General features: G+C 35.6%; 1 protein-coding gene across 2 annotated transcripts in view; it reads left to right on the top strand.

Moving 5' to 3' along the window:
- The window catches only part of LOC136041668 (zinc finger protein ZFP2-like), a 52,662-nt gene that overhangs the window by 9,271 nt on the left and 22,486 nt on the right, over window positions 1-20,905 (top strand). For both annotated transcript variants that reach the window (XM_065726385.1, XM_065726384.1), the window contains exons 2-6: window positions 5,081-5,288; window positions 6,451-6,625; window positions 8,971-9,164; window positions 13,351-13,529; window positions 17,525-17,661. In XM_065726385.1, the coding sequence (XP_065582457.1) occupies window positions 5,094-5,288; window positions 6,451-6,625; window positions 8,971-9,164; window positions 13,351-13,529; window positions 17,525-17,661 (880 nt within the window). In that variant the 5' untranslated portion in view covers window positions 5,081-5,093. The remainder of the gene's footprint in view (window positions 1-5,080; window positions 5,289-6,450; window positions 6,626-8,970; window positions 9,165-13,350; window positions 13,530-17,524; window positions 17,662-20,905) is intronic.

Genomic DNA, 20,905 nt, shown 5'->3' with positions numbered 1-20,905 from the left:
CTTAGGTCTACTTTTGCAGTATCAGCAGACTTTCTAATAAGTTTTCTTATTCATTTAAATTATCAAAGGTGTTTTTTATAAGGTGTTGGCTTGTGAGATGTTTCAGACAGGCTAAATTGGCTACTTAGGTCTACTTTTGTAGTACCAGCAGAATTTCTAATTCTGCACATATATTTCAAGTAAGAAAAATACTTATCTCTATAGTCAGAATTGCATCCTGAATCCAAAGTTATTGTGCATTTGCATCAGAAAGGAAATTAATATTCACCATATACAGACCTAGCCTATACCAATTCAGGGTATATATTTGCACGTTAGTGAGTATATGTGTATGTATGTGTATGTGTATGTATATGTGTATGTATGTGTGTATGTATGTGTATGTATATGTATATGTATATATATATATATATATATATATATGTATATATGTAAGCCCTATAGATAGGTAGAGTAGCTCCATAGGAGGCTTAGGCCAAGTAGGACCTTGTCCCAGTGGGGCCCATAATAGAAACTGGGAAACCCTCCCCTGGGGGTCATAATTTCAGGTGGAGGAGGAAGAAGGCCCCTCAAATGTACACTCAGCAGGGCCAACTGCCGTGTTCACGCGTCAGATGAGTTACAAACCTTCTCCCAGTAATGGGTTAAATTGCATGGTGAAGCAGAACACCATCGTGGGAGGATCCTCTATAGGAGGACAACTGCGGCAGGGCGTAAGATCCAGATTTATGGACAACGGCCTCTGTAAAGGGCTGCCTCGACCCTTTCGGGGTACCTGCAAGACTGGGAAACTTGCGGTCAATTTTTCCCACTTGAGGAGTGGCGCCCCTCGAGGAAATTATAGCCTAGTAAACAACACAGCACTCGTACGGGATTCTGATTATTGGATAATTTTCTGGGCTTGGTTTGTTTTGATGGGCGTTTTCGGGCTGAAAAACCTCTTCCTAGCTAATTTATCTACTATGGGCTGCCTCCCCGTAGTAGCATAATATTTGTAGGCATGAATATATAATGAGTCGGAGGTAATAGGCTTGGGACTGTCTGTGCAGGATTTCGACTCTTGTTGATAGAAGAGCATCGCCAAGTGCTGAAAACCATGTTGTGACCAAGATGGGCCCAGGATTGCACAAAGCCTCCAACTTACTGGAGGTCCCAGGGACTTCTTGCTGTCCGGTTCTAAGCCGGCTTAAGCGCTTCGGTGTAGACTTGAGAAGATATGTTGGTCCCCATCCTGCACTGGTATCCGGGATCACTGCTTTTCTTGAGGCCAAAATAATTTCAAAGATTTAAAGAACATGAAAATTGGAACTTGGAATGTTACGACGTTAAAAAATGACTATCGCATCGACATTTTGACTGACGAATTCAGACGGTTTGAACTGGATTTATTAGGAGTTTCAGAAACTCATATCCCAGGGGTAGGAAGCATGAAATTAGGTGACATAGAATTTGTTTACTCAGGAAGGAAGGATGAGGTACATAGACAGGGAGTAGGGCTCATGATGAATAAGGAAGCTGCTAAGTCTTGTTTAGGCTGGGAAGGTATTAATAATAGAATACTAATTGCTCATTTTATGACTAAAAAGTTTAGGGTATCAGTTATAGTAGTATATGCCCCCATTGAACCAACTGATGGAGATACTAGTGACTCAGATGAATTTTACTTACAGTTACAGGAGCAAATAGACAGGGTACCAGGTAGAAATATGGTGTTTTTGCTAGGAGATTTTAATGCCCAGGTTGGTAGAAATAGGGATAGATGGTATCCTAGCCTAGGTAATTTTGGTGTAGGAAAAGAAAACAGTAATGGCTATAGGCTTTTGCAATTTTGTAGGTATAACAACCTAGTTATAACCAATACGGTGTTTGGTCACAAAATGGCCCATAAGTTGACATGGTATTCACGTGATGGTAAGACAGCAAACCTTATTGATTATGTTATTGTAAACAGAAGACTAGCAGGATCAATACAAGATACTAGGGTGTATAGGAGTGCCGTTATTGATGTTAAAAGTAAAGATCACCATCTAGTAGTGTCTAAGGTTAATTTAAAGCTGAAATTTCGGAAGAGTAACTCCCTCCCGGAAAGTTATGATGTTGGTAGACTTCAGGATGAAAATTTGAGAAAAAAATTCCAGGAACAGTTGAGTACTAAATTTGAGGGTTTAAAATTTGACAATGTGGAAGATGGATGGAATAATTTCAGAAAAACAATTTGTGAAGTTGCTGATGGTGTCCTAGGGAAGAGTGCTAAGACAGCAACTAGGAATATTAGTGAAAAAGCTTTAGGTTTAATAGAGAGTAGAAGGGGTTTGTATAAGAATTATCTGAGCGATAGGTCGTATGAAAACAAAAGGAATGTAAAGAAAGTGGAGAAAGCATTAAAATATGAACTAAGGAGATGTGAAATGGAGGCGATGGATAAAATTGCTGAGGATCTGGAAGATGCGGCTAGACGGCATAATAGTAAAATATTATACTGGCATGTTAATAAATTGAAAGGGAGTAGCCGATCCGGACTAGTCCCAGTTAAAGATAGAAATGGGGTCACAATTAGTGATAAGGAAAAAGTTAAAGAAAGATGGGTGGAACATTTTGAGAATGTGCTAAACCGAGATACAGTTGCAGGAAAAGATATAGATGAAAATGAAAAAGTTTGTGATACCTTGGATGTGAAGGAAGATTTGTTTAGTGAGGAAGAATTAGCGACAGTACTAGAAGGATTAAAAAATAATAAGGCCCCAGGTGCTGATAGTATGATTAATGAGTTCCTTAAATATGGTGGCTCTGAGGTTAGGAATAAGCTACTGAAGATTATGAACATGATTTTTGAAAAAGGGGAAGTACCCAATGATTTTAGGAAAACCTTAATTAAACCACTGTATAAGAAAGGTGACAAGAGTGAATGTCGGAATTATCGAGGCATTAGTCTGGTCTCTGTAGGTAGCAAATTACTGAGTAATATGATACTTTTTAGACTGAGACATGCTGTAGACAAAGTTTTAAGGGAAGAACAATGAGGTTTTAGAAAAGGTAGAGGATGTGTCGACCATGTTTTCACTCTTAGGTTAATAATTGAGAAGTCCCTTCGTTGTCAAACACCTTTGGTCCTTAGTTTTATCGATTATGAGCAAGCTTTCGATTCTGTTGATAGAACAGCGTTAACAAAGGTCTTATCGTTATATGGTATACCAGAAAAATACATTAAAGTGATTTGCGCTATGTACGAGAATAATACTGCTGCGGTTAAGGTAGGAAATGAGGTTAGCAACTGGTTTTGTATTAAATCAGGAGTTAAGCAGGGTTGTGTTCTATCCCCCTTTATATGGATCATTTTGATGGACTTCGTCTTAAGGAGCACAGGAAAGGCAATTGGAGACCATGGAATCAAATGGGGAGGAAGAACGCTCCTGGACTTAGATTATGCTGATGATTTAAGCATATTAGATGAAAGTGTGAGCAAAATGAATGAATTTTTAGAGGTTTTACGAGTTCAGGGTGCTAAAATAGGCTTGAAAATTAATGTTAAGAAGACTAAGTCACTAAGGTTAGGAATAGGTGAAGATGAACAGGTGACATTAGGTAACGAAAAGATTGATCAGGTTGGGAGCTTCAGTTACCTTGGTAGTATTATTAGTAAAGATGGTGGGAGCAGTGAAGATGTTAAAAGTAGAATAGCTAAAGCTCAGGGTGTTTTTTCACAGTTAAAAAAAGTTTGGAAGAATAGAAAGATAAGCCTACAAACCAAGATTAGAATATTGGAAGCTACAGTGATGACAGTGGTCAAATATGGCTCTGAAGCATGGACACTCCGAAAAGCAGATGAAAATTTACTAGATGTTTTCCAGAGAAATTGCCTACGGATTGTTCTGGGTACCCGGCTGACTGACCGTATTTCAAACAGTAGGTTGTACGAAAAGTGTGGTTCAATCCCGCTTTCTGGGGCTATAATGAAAGAAAGGTTGAGATGGCTAGGCCACGTTCTACGGATGAAGGATGACAGATTACCGAAGATTGTCCTTTTTGGCCAACCGTCTGGGGCTACACGGAAAGCAGGTCGTCCTTGTCTGGGTTGGGAGGATGTCATAAATAAGGATTTAAAGGAAATGGGAACTTCCTGGGAGGGTGTAAAGAGGGAGGCTTTAAATAGATTAGGTTGGAGGAGGAGCGTGCGTAGCTGTGTTGGCCTCAGGCGGCTTGGTGCTGCAGTGAGTTATTAGTAGTAGTAGTAGTAGTAGTAGTATTTGATATTGAATTTTTTGAGGGGAACATTCAATGAGATGGGAGAATTTTTTCCAATAAAGGATATTGGAATGATGTATTTTTCTCTTTTTCTTCCATATTTATTATATCATATAGTAGTTCAGTTTTGACATTCACTAGCCATTTACACTTGCTCTGTGTTTTACAAAATAAGACTTTAAGAGTTCTGACCAATGATTTGTCTTGCAAAATGGAGGGGAGAGTGAATTTCCGGAATGAACTAAAAAACGACAAGAAAAAAAAATTCAAATGAAAGTAAGGAGAATTCCAGGAAGGATTTCCTGGGGAATTGAAGCAGGAGGGATTTTCTGAGAGAGGTTTTTCACATGGGAGGGAGGTGGATTTCCTAGCATAATTTAAAGAATAATCAGAAATCATATAAAAAAACAAGTCTTTTTCTTCTGAAAGTAAGGAGCAGTAACAAAACTTAAAATGAACAGAAAATATTCTTTACATGAAGGGGGCTGCTCCCTTGCTCAGTCCTTGCTCTTTATGTTAAAGTTTGACTTTTTGGCACAATTCCTTGTGAACGATTCTTGAAAAGCTATGGCCTTTTAATTGGAATAAGAAGCTTTTTTAAATCCCTGATAACTTTAGCATAATGATCAAAGGGTTGAGGAGGCGGCAGCTCCCCTCATATACAGAATAATTTTTGGGTTTTAATGTTGCTCCTTACTATCAGCTGATTATTTTTTTTTTTTTTTAATTTAATTTCTCCAAAGAGTTAGATTTTAGAAATAGGTCCAAAGACCTATTTCACAGGACATACCATTTCTTGTTTATTGATCTATTTTATGAATTGTTGTATCTTTTCTAGGAAAGAATAGAAAATGGATGGTCAGAGGCCATATTCTGGATTGGAAGATCATATTTATTTAGATGATGAAACAGGTTTTGTTGTCCAAGAATCTGATTCCTTAGATTTAGGGGAAGAAGGTGATGGAGAAACCATAATTTTTTACGGAGGATCTGACAATGATGCAGATGATAGCAATGAAGGGATATTTATTGCTAAGCCAGAGCCTGTAAGATCCTTATTTTTACTCATATCTGTTATGTTGCTCACATTACCTTGTTGTGTATTTATTGATCATATCATGTGCAAGGAAACTGGGGGGAATGTAGTTTAAACTTGGATGTGAATTTACTTCGTGTTTGTGAAAAATATTTATAAAATAATTATAAAGGAGAATAGGTTGACTCTTAGGAGAAATTTGGAGCAGAGAAAAAAATATGTATTTTAAGATTATGGTTTTTTCCTTCAACAGGAAGGTTCTATAGGCCATTTTCATATCTACATGCTTTAGAGACAAAGCATTCAGTATTCCAGGAGAATGATGCAGGTTGACTCTTAGGAGAAATTTGGAGCAGAAAAAAAAGTATTTTAAGACTATGATTTTTTCCTCCAACAGGAAGGTTCTATAGGCCATTTTCTGGAGATTTCACCTTAAATTGATCTTAACCAACCCATTCATGGATTCATAACTTGAGTTTACCTATGAAAGGTTATAACTGGGCATCCTAGTCAGAATGAAACTATTTAAATAAATTAGAAGGAGCACCTTTTAGAAGGGTTCCTTACCTTAGAAGGGAAGAAGAAAGGGTAAAAGGTGACAAGGTCCTACTCAGGGAGTGGTAACCCGTGAGGTTAAATATTGCCAAGGAACTGAAATGGATTTGTGTTGTGTTGGCCTAAGCTAGCTGTGTGATAGGAAAGGTTGTTACTAGTAATTGTAGTTTACTGTATTATATTCTAGTTTCCAATTTTATTAAAGACATACCTTTACTTTGTAGAATCTAAACCCCCCTCATTAGTTCGAGCTGTGATTATGCACAAGCAAGGATAAGGGTAATCTTCCCATAACATTCTTAGACATTTTCTGTTAGTATGCGAATTTGCATTTTGAATTCAACTCATCTGCTGTAATTTAAAAGGAGCTATTTTAAATGGCATAATTTTACTTAGAATACCCTTCATCCAGCTTCTACAATGTATTCGCAATTAACTACATCCGCTAGTGAACCACAAAATGATTCGTAAATGTGCTACACTCACATTGGTGCCGCTTCTTCTGGGTCAAAAATATTTTTGGAAAAAAAATCTTTTCCTCATTCTATAGCAATAATTCCTTATAATATCGTAAAAATAAAAGTAAGAATGTAATATGTAAAAATGATATTTTTAAGGATGACTCCTATGATGGGGATGCTAGCAATCCAATGGATGATGCAGATTATGTTCAAGACTTTTATATTGGTGCTGATGATGAAAATGTTGAAGTGATCGAAATTTCAGCTGGGATGCCAGAAGGAGAGTCTGAGGAGGAAGAAGAAGAAACTGAAGCAAATAAATATCTCACAGGTATCATTTAGAATCTTATTATTTCAGAATTGATCACTTGACAAAAAAAGGAAATATTATAGATACTAAGCTGGGTAATATCTAAGCTAGATACTAGGTAATAGATAGATCTGGGTAATAGATACTAAGCTAAGCTAGGTAATGTGGTTCAATCCCGCTTTCTAGGGCTATAATGAAAGAAAGGTTGAGGCCATGTTCTGCGGATGAAGGATTACAGATTGCCAAAGCTTGTTCTTTTTTTGCCAACCGTCTGGGGCTAAACGGAAAGCACGTCGTCCTCTTCAGGGGTGGGAGGATGTCATAAATAAAGATTTAAAGGAAATTGGAACTTCCTGGGAGGGTGTAAAGAGGGAGACCTTGAATAGATTGGGTTGGAAGAGGAGCGTGCGTAGCTGTGTTGGTCTCAGGCCGCTTGGTGCTGCGGTGAGTTATTAGTAGTTGTAGTAGTAAGCTAGGTAATAACCAGAGAGTCATGGTTTGACCTGTTGTGAGACTTGGTTTCAATTAACTGGATTTGTAAAATGTCTCTTGTTTAATAAAATAAACCTGATTCAACCAATAATTGATGGACACCTTACAGTTTCCAAATTTAAAATTTCTTCAGCTATTCCTAACCTGAAAGGCTTATTAGTGGGGGGTGGGGGTTAAGCTTCAAGGAACCTAAAACACTGAACCAAACGGTCCTACAACAATCGGCTCGAATTTGGAACATCTTTCATACCTGTTATACAAAATATCATTCTTTATTGATGTCAAAGCACATTTTTAGCCGTAGAGAAATTTTGTAAAAAAAAAAAAAAATATAGAATATGAGACAGAACTGAATTTAGAAATAGTCGAACTTAAAAAACTGATTCAAAACGGTTCAGTTTTTTTTTAACTTAATACTACTCATATGTCCCTAGTCCAAAATTCATTTTTTTCTCTTTGCTAAGTCACAGCACATTTAAAATGGTAGACAAATTCTGTTGATTCAGTGTGGGATTAGAATCTTAACTGCATTTAAGAGCAGAGCCGAGCTCCCCCCGCAAAAAAAATAAATACAAAATATTTTAAGAATGACACAGTTACTAATACTGTTTTGAATCTGTTTACCCCCAAAATTAAAGATCTCTGCTTTGATTAACTCTGATTTTCCTGTAAATAGTACTCTTGAGAGTGAAAGAAAATGTTGATAAAATCTGATATGTAAGTTGAATAAACTGATGTCTTCTATGGTCCCGCACTGGGATAAACCCACAAATTGATTTGTGACAAAATTTTAGAGGGAAGCTTTTTTGTATGCTGACCAATGGTCTGCGTAGCCTTCTGCGGACGTGCAATGTTTGGTTGGGGGGCAAATCATCCAAAGCTTACCGTGTTTCTCCCAAGATTTCTCCATGTGCCCATTTAGAGCTGGGTCGACTCTGGCACTGCTGACCAGTCACACTATTGATCCCTCTTCCAAACCAAATAACTAGTGCCACCAGGATTCAAACCCCTGTCCTCAGGCTTTCAGACCAGCGTGCAAACGGCTTGGCTAGAACGGCTCACAAATTTAAGAAGAAGGAACTTTGAATATTTGATGCTGATTTTTGATGGCTTTTAAAGTTTTTATTTGTGTAGCACACCCCCCCCCCCTCTGACAAAATACTGGATATTCCATTGTGCAGATAATTCTCATAATACAGTCAGTAGGTTTCGTTGAGATCATGACGAACTTTATGCGTAGTTATGGTAAAGATGTTTTGTCGTGTTAGGAGGAAAGTCTGTCTAATTTTGTCTTTTGCGGATGAAAACCGTTCCAATTTTTATCACAAAAACGATTTTTTTTGTGAAATAAAAAGAAACAAAAACGGTTTTATGCACGAAAGAGTTTACTTTATCGTTTTATGTACTGCTTATAGTCCAAGTGATTGCCGATAACTAGCCTACTTTCCCAATGATAGCCAATTCACGAAGTTTAAGAGAGTGTAATGACTTATTTGCAAAATGTAAGAAATAATTAACGAATTATAAATTTAAGCTTGATCTTCTCTTTCATCTTCAATACATCGCTTAGTTTTTTTTCCTCTCTGTGGTATTTGCAAATTAGTTTATTCTTTGTTTTCTTCGTTAATACTATCTGTGCATTACTTCATTACTGTCTTTATTAGTATTTATAAAAAAGTTTGGATTAGTATTTCATTATTTTGTAAAATTAACTTGTCAAAGCCAAATACATAGTTATTTAGTTTTCATTTAAAGCCCCTGAAAGCTACTTAATCTTTTGGAAGAGCTGGAGCTTCTTTTTCCTGGAATTCATACTTCCGAGTCTATGATTTGTAGCCTGTGACGGTTTTTGATTGATTGATTTGATGTTTCAGTTATCAAAGAAGAGGCTGATGAATCTGATGGCAGCTATGAGCTGGATAGTGAGGGCATTCGAATCTCAGAAGTAGTGTCTGCATCTGGAGAAGAATCATATGTGATTGCCTACCGGGAAGAGGGCGAAGGGGAAAACAAGGTCTTTGTTTGTGGTTTCTGTGACAAAACATTCAAAACCAAGGGGCACTTAAAGGTACGCAATCAGTATGTTTTTCATTTTTTACTGTATAAAGTTTGAAATTAAATAAAATTACTCTTTTAAAATCAAATTAATTAAGTAAATTTAAATAAAATCAGAATCAAATCAAATAAAAAATTTACTATCCCAAATGCACATATAGTGTAAACACGGATTTAAAAAAGAAAGAAAAAAAATAACGCAAAATAAACAACTTTTAGTCACAGAAATGCCAAAAAATACCTTCCAATAATAAATTTCAGGAAGGCAATAAACAAACTAATCGTCGAACAGAATGACTTGACATAGCGCAGTCTCCGTTCCAATGGGACGGGTTCGATCAGATCTACAACTCCATACAAAGAAATCAGGTGTTTTTTTTTCTTCGAATCAAACATTTTTTATTGCCCTAAATAAAAAATTATGATTACACTAATCTCGCACTGGCTTTTAAGCTATTCTCACTTATGTTTTTCTGGTAGGGGGATGCTGTCCCTTCCCTCCAAAATATCTGACTAGCTGGTATTTTTTCTTAAGTCCCTTTTATTTTTTATTCAATTTATCTATGTTTTACGTTTTTTGAATTTTTTCGTAATTCCTATATACGTGCGTGACTACAGATACTAATATGTACTTAGTTTATTAACTCTGTCCGGAAGTAAAAATCTAGCAAATTTGACGGTAGTACGAAAAAGAAATAAGCAAGAATGAAAATTTAAAGAAAAGAATAGAATTGGTAAAAAAGAAGGAGGGAAAATTGATAAAAAGAATAGAATTGATAGAGAAGACGGAGAGAACCATATAGAATAGATAAAAAAGAAGGAGGGAAATTTAGAGAAAAGAATAGATTGGTAAAAAAGAAGGAGGGAAAATTCCATAGAAGAAAAAAGATAAATGAAGGAGGGAAAAGAAGAGGAGTAAAACAACTCTAACAATGGAATTAAATAAATGGAACAAGTTCCATTTTGAAATCAGTGATCTTTATTGCTTTATTGCTTTTTATTTGCTGTAATTGTTGCTGCCATTTGAAGCTGAATCAGAAGTTGTAACTATTTTACAGCCCAAATTCTAACAACAAATTTGAAAAACAACATCAAGCCCCCCGAAAGTGGTAGTTCATCTAAATAAAAAGCATACTATTAAAAGTTAACTAGAGCTTTTCATTCCCCATCTCCAAGCCCTGAGAAAATGGTATTTTAACTTGGGTTATATTGCTCTATTCCCTTTCGTTTTCTCCAGCGTTAGTATGCTAGAACATTGTACGCCTATGTAATTTTTAAATTTGTTTAAAGATTTAGAGTGCAGATTTCTACATTGTACTAAAATAATCTTCTAATGGTACTAAATATGAAAGGTAGCAGCATATCATATTAAAGACCATTTTATATTGTATATGAAATAAATGGTATATATTTTTAGCAATAAGACCTGATAAATAGCAATATATTGTCATTCGGGTATCAAAAGGTCGTATCTCCATAATTGAAATTTTCAGAAGAGCAAGAAAAACCTCCCAACTTTTTTATTTCTTTTCCGATAATCGTAAAACAAAGACAGATTGATATTTATTGATTTTACACATCAATCCGATTTTATTTTACGGGTATAAGAGGGGAAATAAAAGAATTGTGAGTTTTTTTTTGTTGCTATTCTTAGAATTTACGATTATGGAGATACGACCTTTTGATACCCGACTGACGATATGTAAAAAGCAGTGAATGTGGGGTATAGGGTTTTTATATCGGTAGTTTAGCTCTTTCCGCTTAGTTTGGGCACATATGGGCACTTGTTGTTAGCTGATGTTTTACGATTCAGGTAATAACAAAGAATTAATATCCATGAGAGTAAATATCTGGAACATAGCCAAATTTATATCTAAATTTTTAGAGTTCCGCTAATTCTAAAATCAACATGGTTTGTTAAAAAAAATTACAATTACACTTAGTCAGTTTGTTAGTTAATTAAGTTTGTTTTTCTAATTGGGGAATTTTCATGTTGTTCAATGTGTTAATTTCTTAAAAATCGTAATGCCGCCACAAATGGCGTTGATTTCAACCACCTTGTATCTTCATTTCAGCCTCGTCAATTTGCACCACGCTTTATTCTTTTTTACTTTTCATCTTTTTACTTTACTTTTTTACTTTTCATTTACGTCAATTCAATGCAGCACAAAGTCTACCCGAATCATTTGTTGTTTGGTACAATAGCTCTATTAATATGGAATTGAAGTGGGTCAGTTACTAATGATGTTGATGTAGGGGTACAAATCCGCTAGTGGTGCTGATTTCGTTTAGAATCTGTTTTCCCAAAGCTGGCACTATTCCAAGGCACCTTACCCTTGAAATGTAAGTAACGATATAAAATGAATTAATATTTATTAAAAAATAAACTATCAAAGGTCCTTATAGAGCCGAATTAATTTCTAATGTTAAATTAAAAAAAGCTTAGAAATAACGCGTTCCTCAAAAACTAACTATAACCGGAATATGTTATACATAAACTGATCTATAAATACTAAAAGAAATTAGTAAATTATACAGGGTGGGCCAAAAGTCACTGACTCTTTTTATTTTTCAATATCTTTTTTATTTCTTAATATTTTTATTTTCTTAATATTTTTATTTTCTTAATATTTTAATTTTTTGTTTAGATCCTGGAAATTAATTATGGAGAGATTCAGTACCGTACAACGTACGGTATATAACCTGATCCGGTATACGGACGGTACACGATAGAAAATCAATTTCCGTCGCCTTGACTTTATAATACTAAATTTCATGCTTATAACCGTTAAACTATAAAAGCTATTTAAAATTGAAATAGATCGGTGACTTTTGGCTCACCCTGTAGTAACGAAAATAGTGTGTTCAAAGATGAGTAAATAAACTTTAGACAATGGATGGTACTAGAAAGAGGCAGAAGAGGTTAAGAAAGGATGAAAGTTTCTTCCTCTCTTTCCGTAAGAGGTAAATCTTTCTGGAATACTTTATTGAGGCTAAGTGGGGATTTATTGAGGATTAATGGGGATTAAAAGCGAGTGAAACTTTCTCAATGTTTGATTTTTTGACAATATTTTTTTATGACAATAATTTTTCCAATAGTGGTGCTGATTTTCTTAAGAAAAAATTTCTGATTTCTGATTTTATCAAAAATTTTAACATTTTCAAAGTCCATTTAAATTTTTTCAGTTTTTCTAAAGCTGCCCTCCTTTTCAGTCTTTTAATTCTTGAGAAACAGAAAAAATAACGACATTGGACGAGTTAATATTAAACTCTATCGATGTCGATATTTTATCTATTCACATATTTATTGCAAAAAAAATTTGGGGTGATGAAACATTTGTAAAATTGTATTTCAAAGCTAAATTTTAAGAAATTGCACTAAAATTACCCTTGGGGTTACCCCTTGGGGTAAAATTACCTTTTTTGGGTCGAACAACGTGTTTTTCATCAATAAAGAAAAATTTGAATAATGTAATTATTCCCAACAATAAAGTTTTGTTTGAGACCAGCAAGAAGAAGAGTTGTTCCTGGCCTGTCGATGTCGATATGTCGATGTAGAAACTGTCGATGTCGATATTTTATGTATTCTTGAATTTATTGCACAAAAATTTGGGGTGATGAAATATTTATAATAATTGTATTCTAAAGTACTCACTTTGAGAAAGTGAGACTATCTCAAGCTCTAATTGAGCCGAATTTATGTCTTTTGTCAAATACAAGAAAAATAGATACAACCACAGAAACAAGAAAAATATACCTTAAAAACTAATTATAAACGAAATGCGTCCTATATGAAGTGATCATTAAAAATTGTAAGAAATATGTAAAATATATAATACAAAAAAAATATGTTGAAAATTTACTAAACTGAACTTTACTAAACTGATGTTTTTTTCAGAATGGTCTGAAAAAACATCAGGGGAAGAGATTCAGGAAAAAGGGGAGTGAAGTCTTTCTGTATATTTTTCTGGAATATTTTACTGGGGTGAAAATAGGGTTTAATATGAAAACGAGCTTTAAACGAGTTTCCCTAAAGTTTGCCTTGTTTTCTTGTGCTTAATCGAAATTAAATTGGGAAATAGTGGTCCAAAATGTGTTCTCTTCGTATTCTGTGTCTCCCCTCTCCCCCACGAGCCTCTGTCACCTGTGCAACCTTGTGAGGAGTCTGGCCTGTTTAAAATATTTTCTCAATTTTACAGGAGCATATAAATACCCATACAATGGAGAAAGTGTATACATGTACGTACTGTGGCAAGAATTTCGTACGACGAAGTCACTTACGAGATCATGAGAGACTGCACACCAATGATCGGCCTTTCACGTGTGATTTTTGTGGCAAGACCTTTCGCTCATCTTCACAGCTCAATGTACATTCAAGGTAATAATAATTTATTTAAACCCTCTTTATGTACATAAAATGCACTTAGATGAGTACAAAAACAGCAAAATAAAATAAAAACATAAACAAGAAAAAACTCACAAAAGAAAAAACAAAGAGCATATCAGCTACTTTCGCACTACAATTAAGCTAAACAATTAACTGGAAGGTCGACATATGTTCTCGACGCTTGTGTAACCTATCCACAAGCTGGTTCATTTTTGAGGAAATGTCGAAAACGCTATATCTACTCGAAATGTACCGGTTGCGAGTCCAGAGCGGTAATTGCAGAAGATATTTGCAAAAACGGAAGAATAAAGATCTAAGTTTTTTCTGCTCAGATATTGTAAAAAATTCCACGAAGGGACCAAGAAGAAGACATGCGGTGCAGAAAAACGCATTGTAAAGTCTGCTCAAGGTTATTTTGTGAAACCGGCCTTTAGCTCGAGCAAGCAGCCCATACGATTTTCTAAGCTTTTCTTTCAACAGCGAGATAACGTTTTAGTACGATAACGTTTTAGATAACGTAAGATTTGATCCAAATGGGACACCTAAATAATTCAGAGAGGACGATGCAGAAATAGTCTCTGGGCCAATATTGATAGTAACGGAAAATTGTTGAGACGAACCGTAGACGAGAAGCTCAGTTTTAGAGGGGGCGATTTGAAGCCCAATCTCATTAAGACCAGAGCAAACTCTATGAATTGTATTTTGGAGAACCTGGAGATCACCTGATAATAGAGGGATATTGTCTGTGTAACAGACAATATCTGTGTAACAGACATATGAGATGACTGGTATCAATATAGAGCTCAATTGGAAATGGAGGACTGTTTTTATTAACGGTCCTAATGGCATTATTTAAATATTTGAATATTTGTAGTAACGGTTTTGATGGCATTATTTAAAAAAGCTGGACTATGCACAGAGCTTGTTTCCCACCTTTCCGAGCAGTGGCGGATTTGCTCAGCTGGCTACCTAGCCGTTCCCGTATGGACGTATTATCATACTAATCAAACAGTTCGTGGTAACTAACTGTAGTAAGGAGCGACCCTAGGACCCCTCCCACGCTCATTTTTTCCCAAATTCAACGGATCAAAATTTTGAGATAGCCATTTTGTTCCGAACAGTGGCGGATTGGCTCAGCTGGCTACCTAGCCGTTCCCTTATGGACGTATTATCATACTAATCAAACAGTTCGTGGTAACTAACTGTAGTAAGGAGCGACCTAGGACCCCTTCCACGCTCATTTTTTCCCAAATTCAACGGATCAAAATTTTGAGATAGCCATTTTGTTCCGAACAGTGGCGGATTTGCTCAGCTGGCTACCTAGCCGTTCCCGTATGGACGTATTATCATGCCAATCAAACAGTTCGTGGTAACTAACTGTAGTAAGGAGCGACCCTAGGACCCCTTCCACGCTCATTTTTTCCCAAATTCAACGGATCAAAATTTTGAGATAGCCATTTTGTTCCGAACAGTGGCGGATTGGCTCAGCTGGCTACCTAGCCGTTCCCTTATGGACGTATTATCATACTAATCAAACAGTTCGTGGTAACTAACTGTAGTAAGGAGCGACCTAGGACCCCTCCCACGCTCATTTTTTCCCAAATTCAACGGATCAAAATTTTGAGATAGCCATTTTGTTCCGAACAGTGGCGGATTTGCTCAGCTGGCTACCTAGCCGTTCCCGTATGGACGTATTATCATACCAATCAAACAGTTCGTGGTAACTAACTGTAGTAAGGAGCGACCCTAGGACCCCTTCCACGCTCATTTTTTCCCAAATTCAACGGATCAAAATTTTGAGATAGCCATTTTGTTCCGAACAGTGGCGGATTGGCTCAGCTGGCTACCTAGCCGCACCCGTATGGACACATAACTATAATGGATTTGTTATAGGTCTGCTCAAAGTCAATTATAGTGGAACACAGACACACGCAGGCTTTTTGTATTTTTGGTAGTGTGGAAGGGGGGGGGGGATTTAAAACCACTAAAAGTAGACAAATTATATGGTAGATGTTAGTAGTTAATGAAATATGGTAAACTCTTTGAGATTCCGTCCAAATTCCATCCTTCTTCCTGTGTACCTACTTGTAGTGGGACATAATTAGACTGCATATGCTGGAATAGACCCATTTGACTGATCCTATCTCAAACAGGAAGCTGTATGAAAAGCCCCAGATTGTAAGGCTATAATGAGAGGAATTTCGAGAAATAATGAATATAAATATAAGGAATAAGAAATATAATGAGAGAAATAAGGGTATTGTTCATTGAAATAAATCCCACCTTTTTTCTATTTTTGTAGTGATAATGGTTGTTCTATTCCTGTTACAGCGTTTCGATGGAGAAATAAAATAAACCGCGCTGATTCTTCTTGTCTTAAATCCATTTCCACATCAGAATTTTTGGCAGTTCTTTATCAAAGACCCACACAAAGCAAGAAATTAATAAGCGGGTGAAAATTTAGCATGACTTAAAACTTGAGCATGACAACGCTGATTTTTACCAAATAAGGACACGTTTTCTTGATGTAGGATGACAGATTGCCAAAAATTGTTCTTTTTGGCCTGACATCTAGGGCTAAGCGAAAAGCAGGTCGTCTCCAAACGAGGTGGGAAGAGTTCGTAAGGAAGGATTTAAAGGAAATTAGAGCTTCTTATTGGGTGGTGAAGAGTGAAGATTTTAATAGGCAGGGGTAGAGAAGGAGCATGCGCAGTTAATCTAAGGCGACTTGATACTGTATTGCGTTGTTAGTAGTAGTAGTTTTTGTATATGCTAGACTAGTGTTTCAAAAATGGCCGACGTGACGCTGTTTTTCCCATCAACAGACAAGTTGTCTATTTTCATGTTTATGTTCATGTTTATTTTCATGTTTCATATTTTGTAAAGAAATATCGTCTCACATGTAGTCGTGCTGTTTGTTGAGATCCTTAAAGGTAGTTTCGAAAAGTCAGGGAAAAAGAAGTATTTTTAAGCCAGTTTTATTCTCAAATCCTGCTCCATTGAATAGGTGCGCAGTTGAAACGGTTTGTAAATAAGCGTCTTTTTTTGAAGGGGGAGGGGGTGATATATACTAAGAAGTTTTACTCCCGAGATCATTATGAAAAAAATAATCAATAGTCAGCGCGATATTGGTCATAAATATTATAATAAATAAATACTTAATAATAATACTTACCTATAGCTATTCTATAGTTTTATTGTTTTCAGTTTACTTATTTTTTTTCATTTCATGGAATTAATAAAGTTATGGAATAAATAATTTTCATCAAAGTGTAAGAAGTTACAAAAGTCGTTTTGAAGTTAATTTGTTTTTCCCTTTTAGTTTTTAGTTTTTCATTAAGTTTTCCTAACTTAGTTTTTAGAAAACTAAAAATTAAGTTTTTAGTTTTCCTGCCTTTTTTTAGTATTTCGTTTTTCCCTTTCTTATAGTCAATTCGTGATTACCCAATTGCCTACAAGTCCTGTGGACATGGTCAGTCACAAATCTTGGATTTTTTGGGATATTCAATTGGCTTCAAATGACTCACGGCTAATTGACTATTTGAATTACTCTTACTCTATGCATACATACCTTAATTTTATCAGTAGTTAGTAAATAGTAAAATAAATAATTTTGTCAAATGAAATTTGAGAGTATAATGGGCTTATTATTGAATAAATATCTGCCATGTGTACTAGATCAACGAACCTATTTATTGTCATACTAATTTACTAATACCTACAACTCACTGCAGCATCAATCCGCTCGAGGCCACCACAGCTACACATACTCCTCCTCAATCCCAATCTATTCAAAGCCTCCCTCTTTACATCATCCCAAGAAGTTTCTATTTCCTTTAAATATTTCCCTACGACGGCTTCCCACCTCGTTCGAGAATGACCTGCTTTTCGTTTGCCAAACTGTCATACTAGTAGTGCAAAATATATTATACTTTATTTATTTCCACTATTAGCTAGTTTTATTAATAATCAATCGTTCCCTGTAGATTTCACCGCCGTGATAAGTGGTATTCTTGTGAGATATGTGGAAAGAGTTTTCTCACCTCTTCGAGCTTGAAACGCCATCTGAAGATTCATGAACGAGATGCTATTAATTCCCTTACTGAAGCAAACCTGATTACTGGTAAGGAAGATATTGATAGGCAAATATGACTTTTGTAATGATTTATAGGGACTAAACTAGGACTAGATACAAAGACTTTGCGACTGAATATTACCGATAAGGAAGATATTGATTGGCAATTATGACTTTGTAATTTTGGACGATTTATACGGACTAAACTAGGACTAGATATAAAGACTTTACGACTGAATATTACCGATAAGGAAGATATTGGTAGGCAATTATGACTGTTTTGTAATTTTGGACGATTTATACGGACTAAACTAGGACTAGATATAAAGACTTTAAGACTGAATATCACCGATAAGGAAGATATTGATAGGCAATTATGACTGTTTTGTAATTTTGGACGATTTATACGGACTAAACTAGGACTAGATATAAAGACTTTACGACTGAATATTACCGATAAGGAAGATATTGATAGGCAATTATGACTGTTTTGTAATTTTGGACGATTTATACGGACTAAACTAGGACTAGATATAAAGACTTTAAGACTGAATATCAACGATAAGGAAGATATTGATAGGCAATTATGACTGTTTTGTAATTTTGGACGATTTATACGGACTAAACTAGGACTAGATATAAAGACTTTACGACGGAATATGACCGGTGAGGAAGATATTGATTGGCAATTATGATTGTTTTGAAACTTTGGATAATCTATAGGGACTAAAGACGGTAACCAAACTTCATTTCCAACATCTAAGAATAATAAAATGAACAGTACTAATTATTTTGCAGAATAATGGGAGAAAAACTGTTAAATCCTTGAATACTTTCATTTTATTATCAACACTAAATGGCCTTTGATGTTAAATATCTAATAAAAGGGGTAAGAAATAAAACTGCTCAAAACACAATCAACTTACCAAACTATAAGTAACTTTTATTATAATACTTATAGTAACCATCAACTTATAGTAGTACTTATAGTAACCATCGGTTCTACAAAGCTGATCAAAGACCGATTAAATAGGAAATGAGCGTATGGATAAATGTAATATAATAATGAATATAATATAATAAATATGTAATAAATATAATATAATAGATAAATGTAATAAATATAATCTGGTATTTTTTTTTAAGTTGCTGAAGAAGGTAAACGCTTGCCTTTTATACATCTTGAAGTTTTTTTCTACCTTCAAGGGGTTTTCCTCCCCCACTTATCGTATTCCCTGAGTGTTTTGGTTGCGTGAATTATGTGTAAGCGCCTTTTGAATATGAAGTTATCAAAATAAAAAGATTTTGCAATATAGTACTATTAAAAAACAAAATCGTTGAATTATTTCAAAAATAAGGGAATTACAATTTTTTTCTAAATATAGTGCTATTAAAAAATGAAATTGGTGAATTATGTCAAAACTTAAGGGAATTATTTTTTTTTTAAATATAGTGCTATTAAAAAACAAAATCTGCGAATTAATTAAAAAAATTAAGGGAATTACAAAATAGTGAATATCTTGAGTTTTGGTGAGGGATTGGGAATTTCTACGAAATTTTCTTACGAATAAAAGGATTAAAAGTTAGTTAAAACTGAAAACAAACACTATTTTTTCTGTATGTTTTAGGGTATGAAGATTTTTGTTTGAAGTACAGCTCATATGCCATTTTTGATTAAAATTTTTTTTAGAGTTTTCATGGCCTGTGTTCTTGTAATTTTTATGTTTGAAGTATTTTCATAATAGCATAACAGCAACAGATAAAATCCACACATTTTATTTTTATGCAATCAAGGAGGCACACTCGTGCCTCTATAAAGAGGCGACACACGACAATGTTAAGCGATCTTCGGTTCCAGTGGTCGCAGAGGGATGGGGAGGGATTCATTTTGTAGCCCGAGCTCCAACTAAGAAACCTGCAAAATTTCATCCCCCTCCAACTTTTCCTTCATGGGGAAAATCTGGCCGAAAGTTTCGACTCGTCAACCCCAGCCCCCCTTTAACGTTGTCCGATCGGGCTGAAATTCACAAGTTAAGGTCCCCTAGGGCCCAGGAGCTTATCCACGAAATTTCAGCTCGATCCGATAACTCCTTCCCTGTTTTCCAGAAACCACGCATAGCCACTTAAAATTCATTTACTTTTTTTTCCTAGACGCCTACAGGTCACATCCGACATCAGATCTGGGTGTACGAAGACTCATTCGATGCGGAATTCTCCGAGTAATTTTCCTGGAAAGTTTCGTAGGAAAATCTTAACCCCCCGAAAATTTCAACCCTCCAACCCCCCCCCCCTTTTAACGTTGTCCGATCGGGCTGAAATTCACAAGTTAAGGTCCCCTACGGCCCAGGAGCTTATCCGCGAAATTTCAGCTCGATCCGATAACTCCTTCCCTGTTTTCCAGAAACCACGCATTAGATACTTAATTAACGGATTTCTCTCCATAAGAGCCCATGTTAATTTGAAATTTTTAAAACTTATTGAGAAGTTATATTTATACACATGCAAGTGTTTAGCTCAGTCGGTAGAGCGTCGGACTCTTAATCCTCGGGTCAAGGGTTCAAGTCCCTTATGGGCGTTTTTTTTCACAACATCAAAAAAAATTTTGATAACACCTGGACAGCTTATCATTTGAGAGATAACAGAATATTAGCTTCTTATGAGCAAAAGAAACATTTCGGTCATTCTATCTATTTTTTTTTTCTATTTTATACAATGATTTAAAAGCGGGGGGGGGGCGGCAGCCACCCAAGTTCCTCTCCTAATTCCTGTACGAGGAGTACAGGAATTATTAAATTACATCCACCATGGATTGTAGAAAAACGTACAGAAATAATATGAAAAAAACTTCGTTTTCTTAAAGAGTTAAAGAGGCTGCGTCCCAAAGTCGAACCTTAAAACGTACAGGAATTAGAAGAGGCAGTTGGGGGGCTGCCGCCCCCCAAACCCCCAGCTTTTAAAGACTCTTTTGTACAGGTTTTTTTTTGTGGGGGGACTTCATTGTTACTAATTACTAGTTTCAGCGCAATGGTTCTCCTGTCCTCTTGTGTTTAACATTTTTCGAAGTTATTCCATTATTCATTCATTTCAATTTTTTGTTAATTAAAAGAGGGCCTTTCCGAAGCCAAGAGCGGGGGGTTAGCAAAAAAACAAAAAACCTGTACAAAAGAGTCTTTAAAAGCTGGGGGTTTTACTGCCTCTTCTAATTCCTGTACGTTTTAAGGTTCGACTTTCGGACGCAGCCTCTTTAACTCTTTAAGAAAACGAAGTTTTTTTCATATTATACAAGAAAACT

Source organism: Artemia franciscana, unplaced genomic scaffold (assembly GCF_032884065.1).
Source record: "Artemia franciscana unplaced genomic scaffold, ASM3288406v1 PGA_scaffold_32, whole genome shotgun sequence".
NCBI lineage: Eukaryota > Metazoa > Arthropoda > Branchiopoda > Anostraca > Artemiidae > Artemia > Artemia franciscana.
Note: the sequence above shows the minus strand (reverse complement) of the source record. Positions and strands in the feature narration are given on the sequence as shown.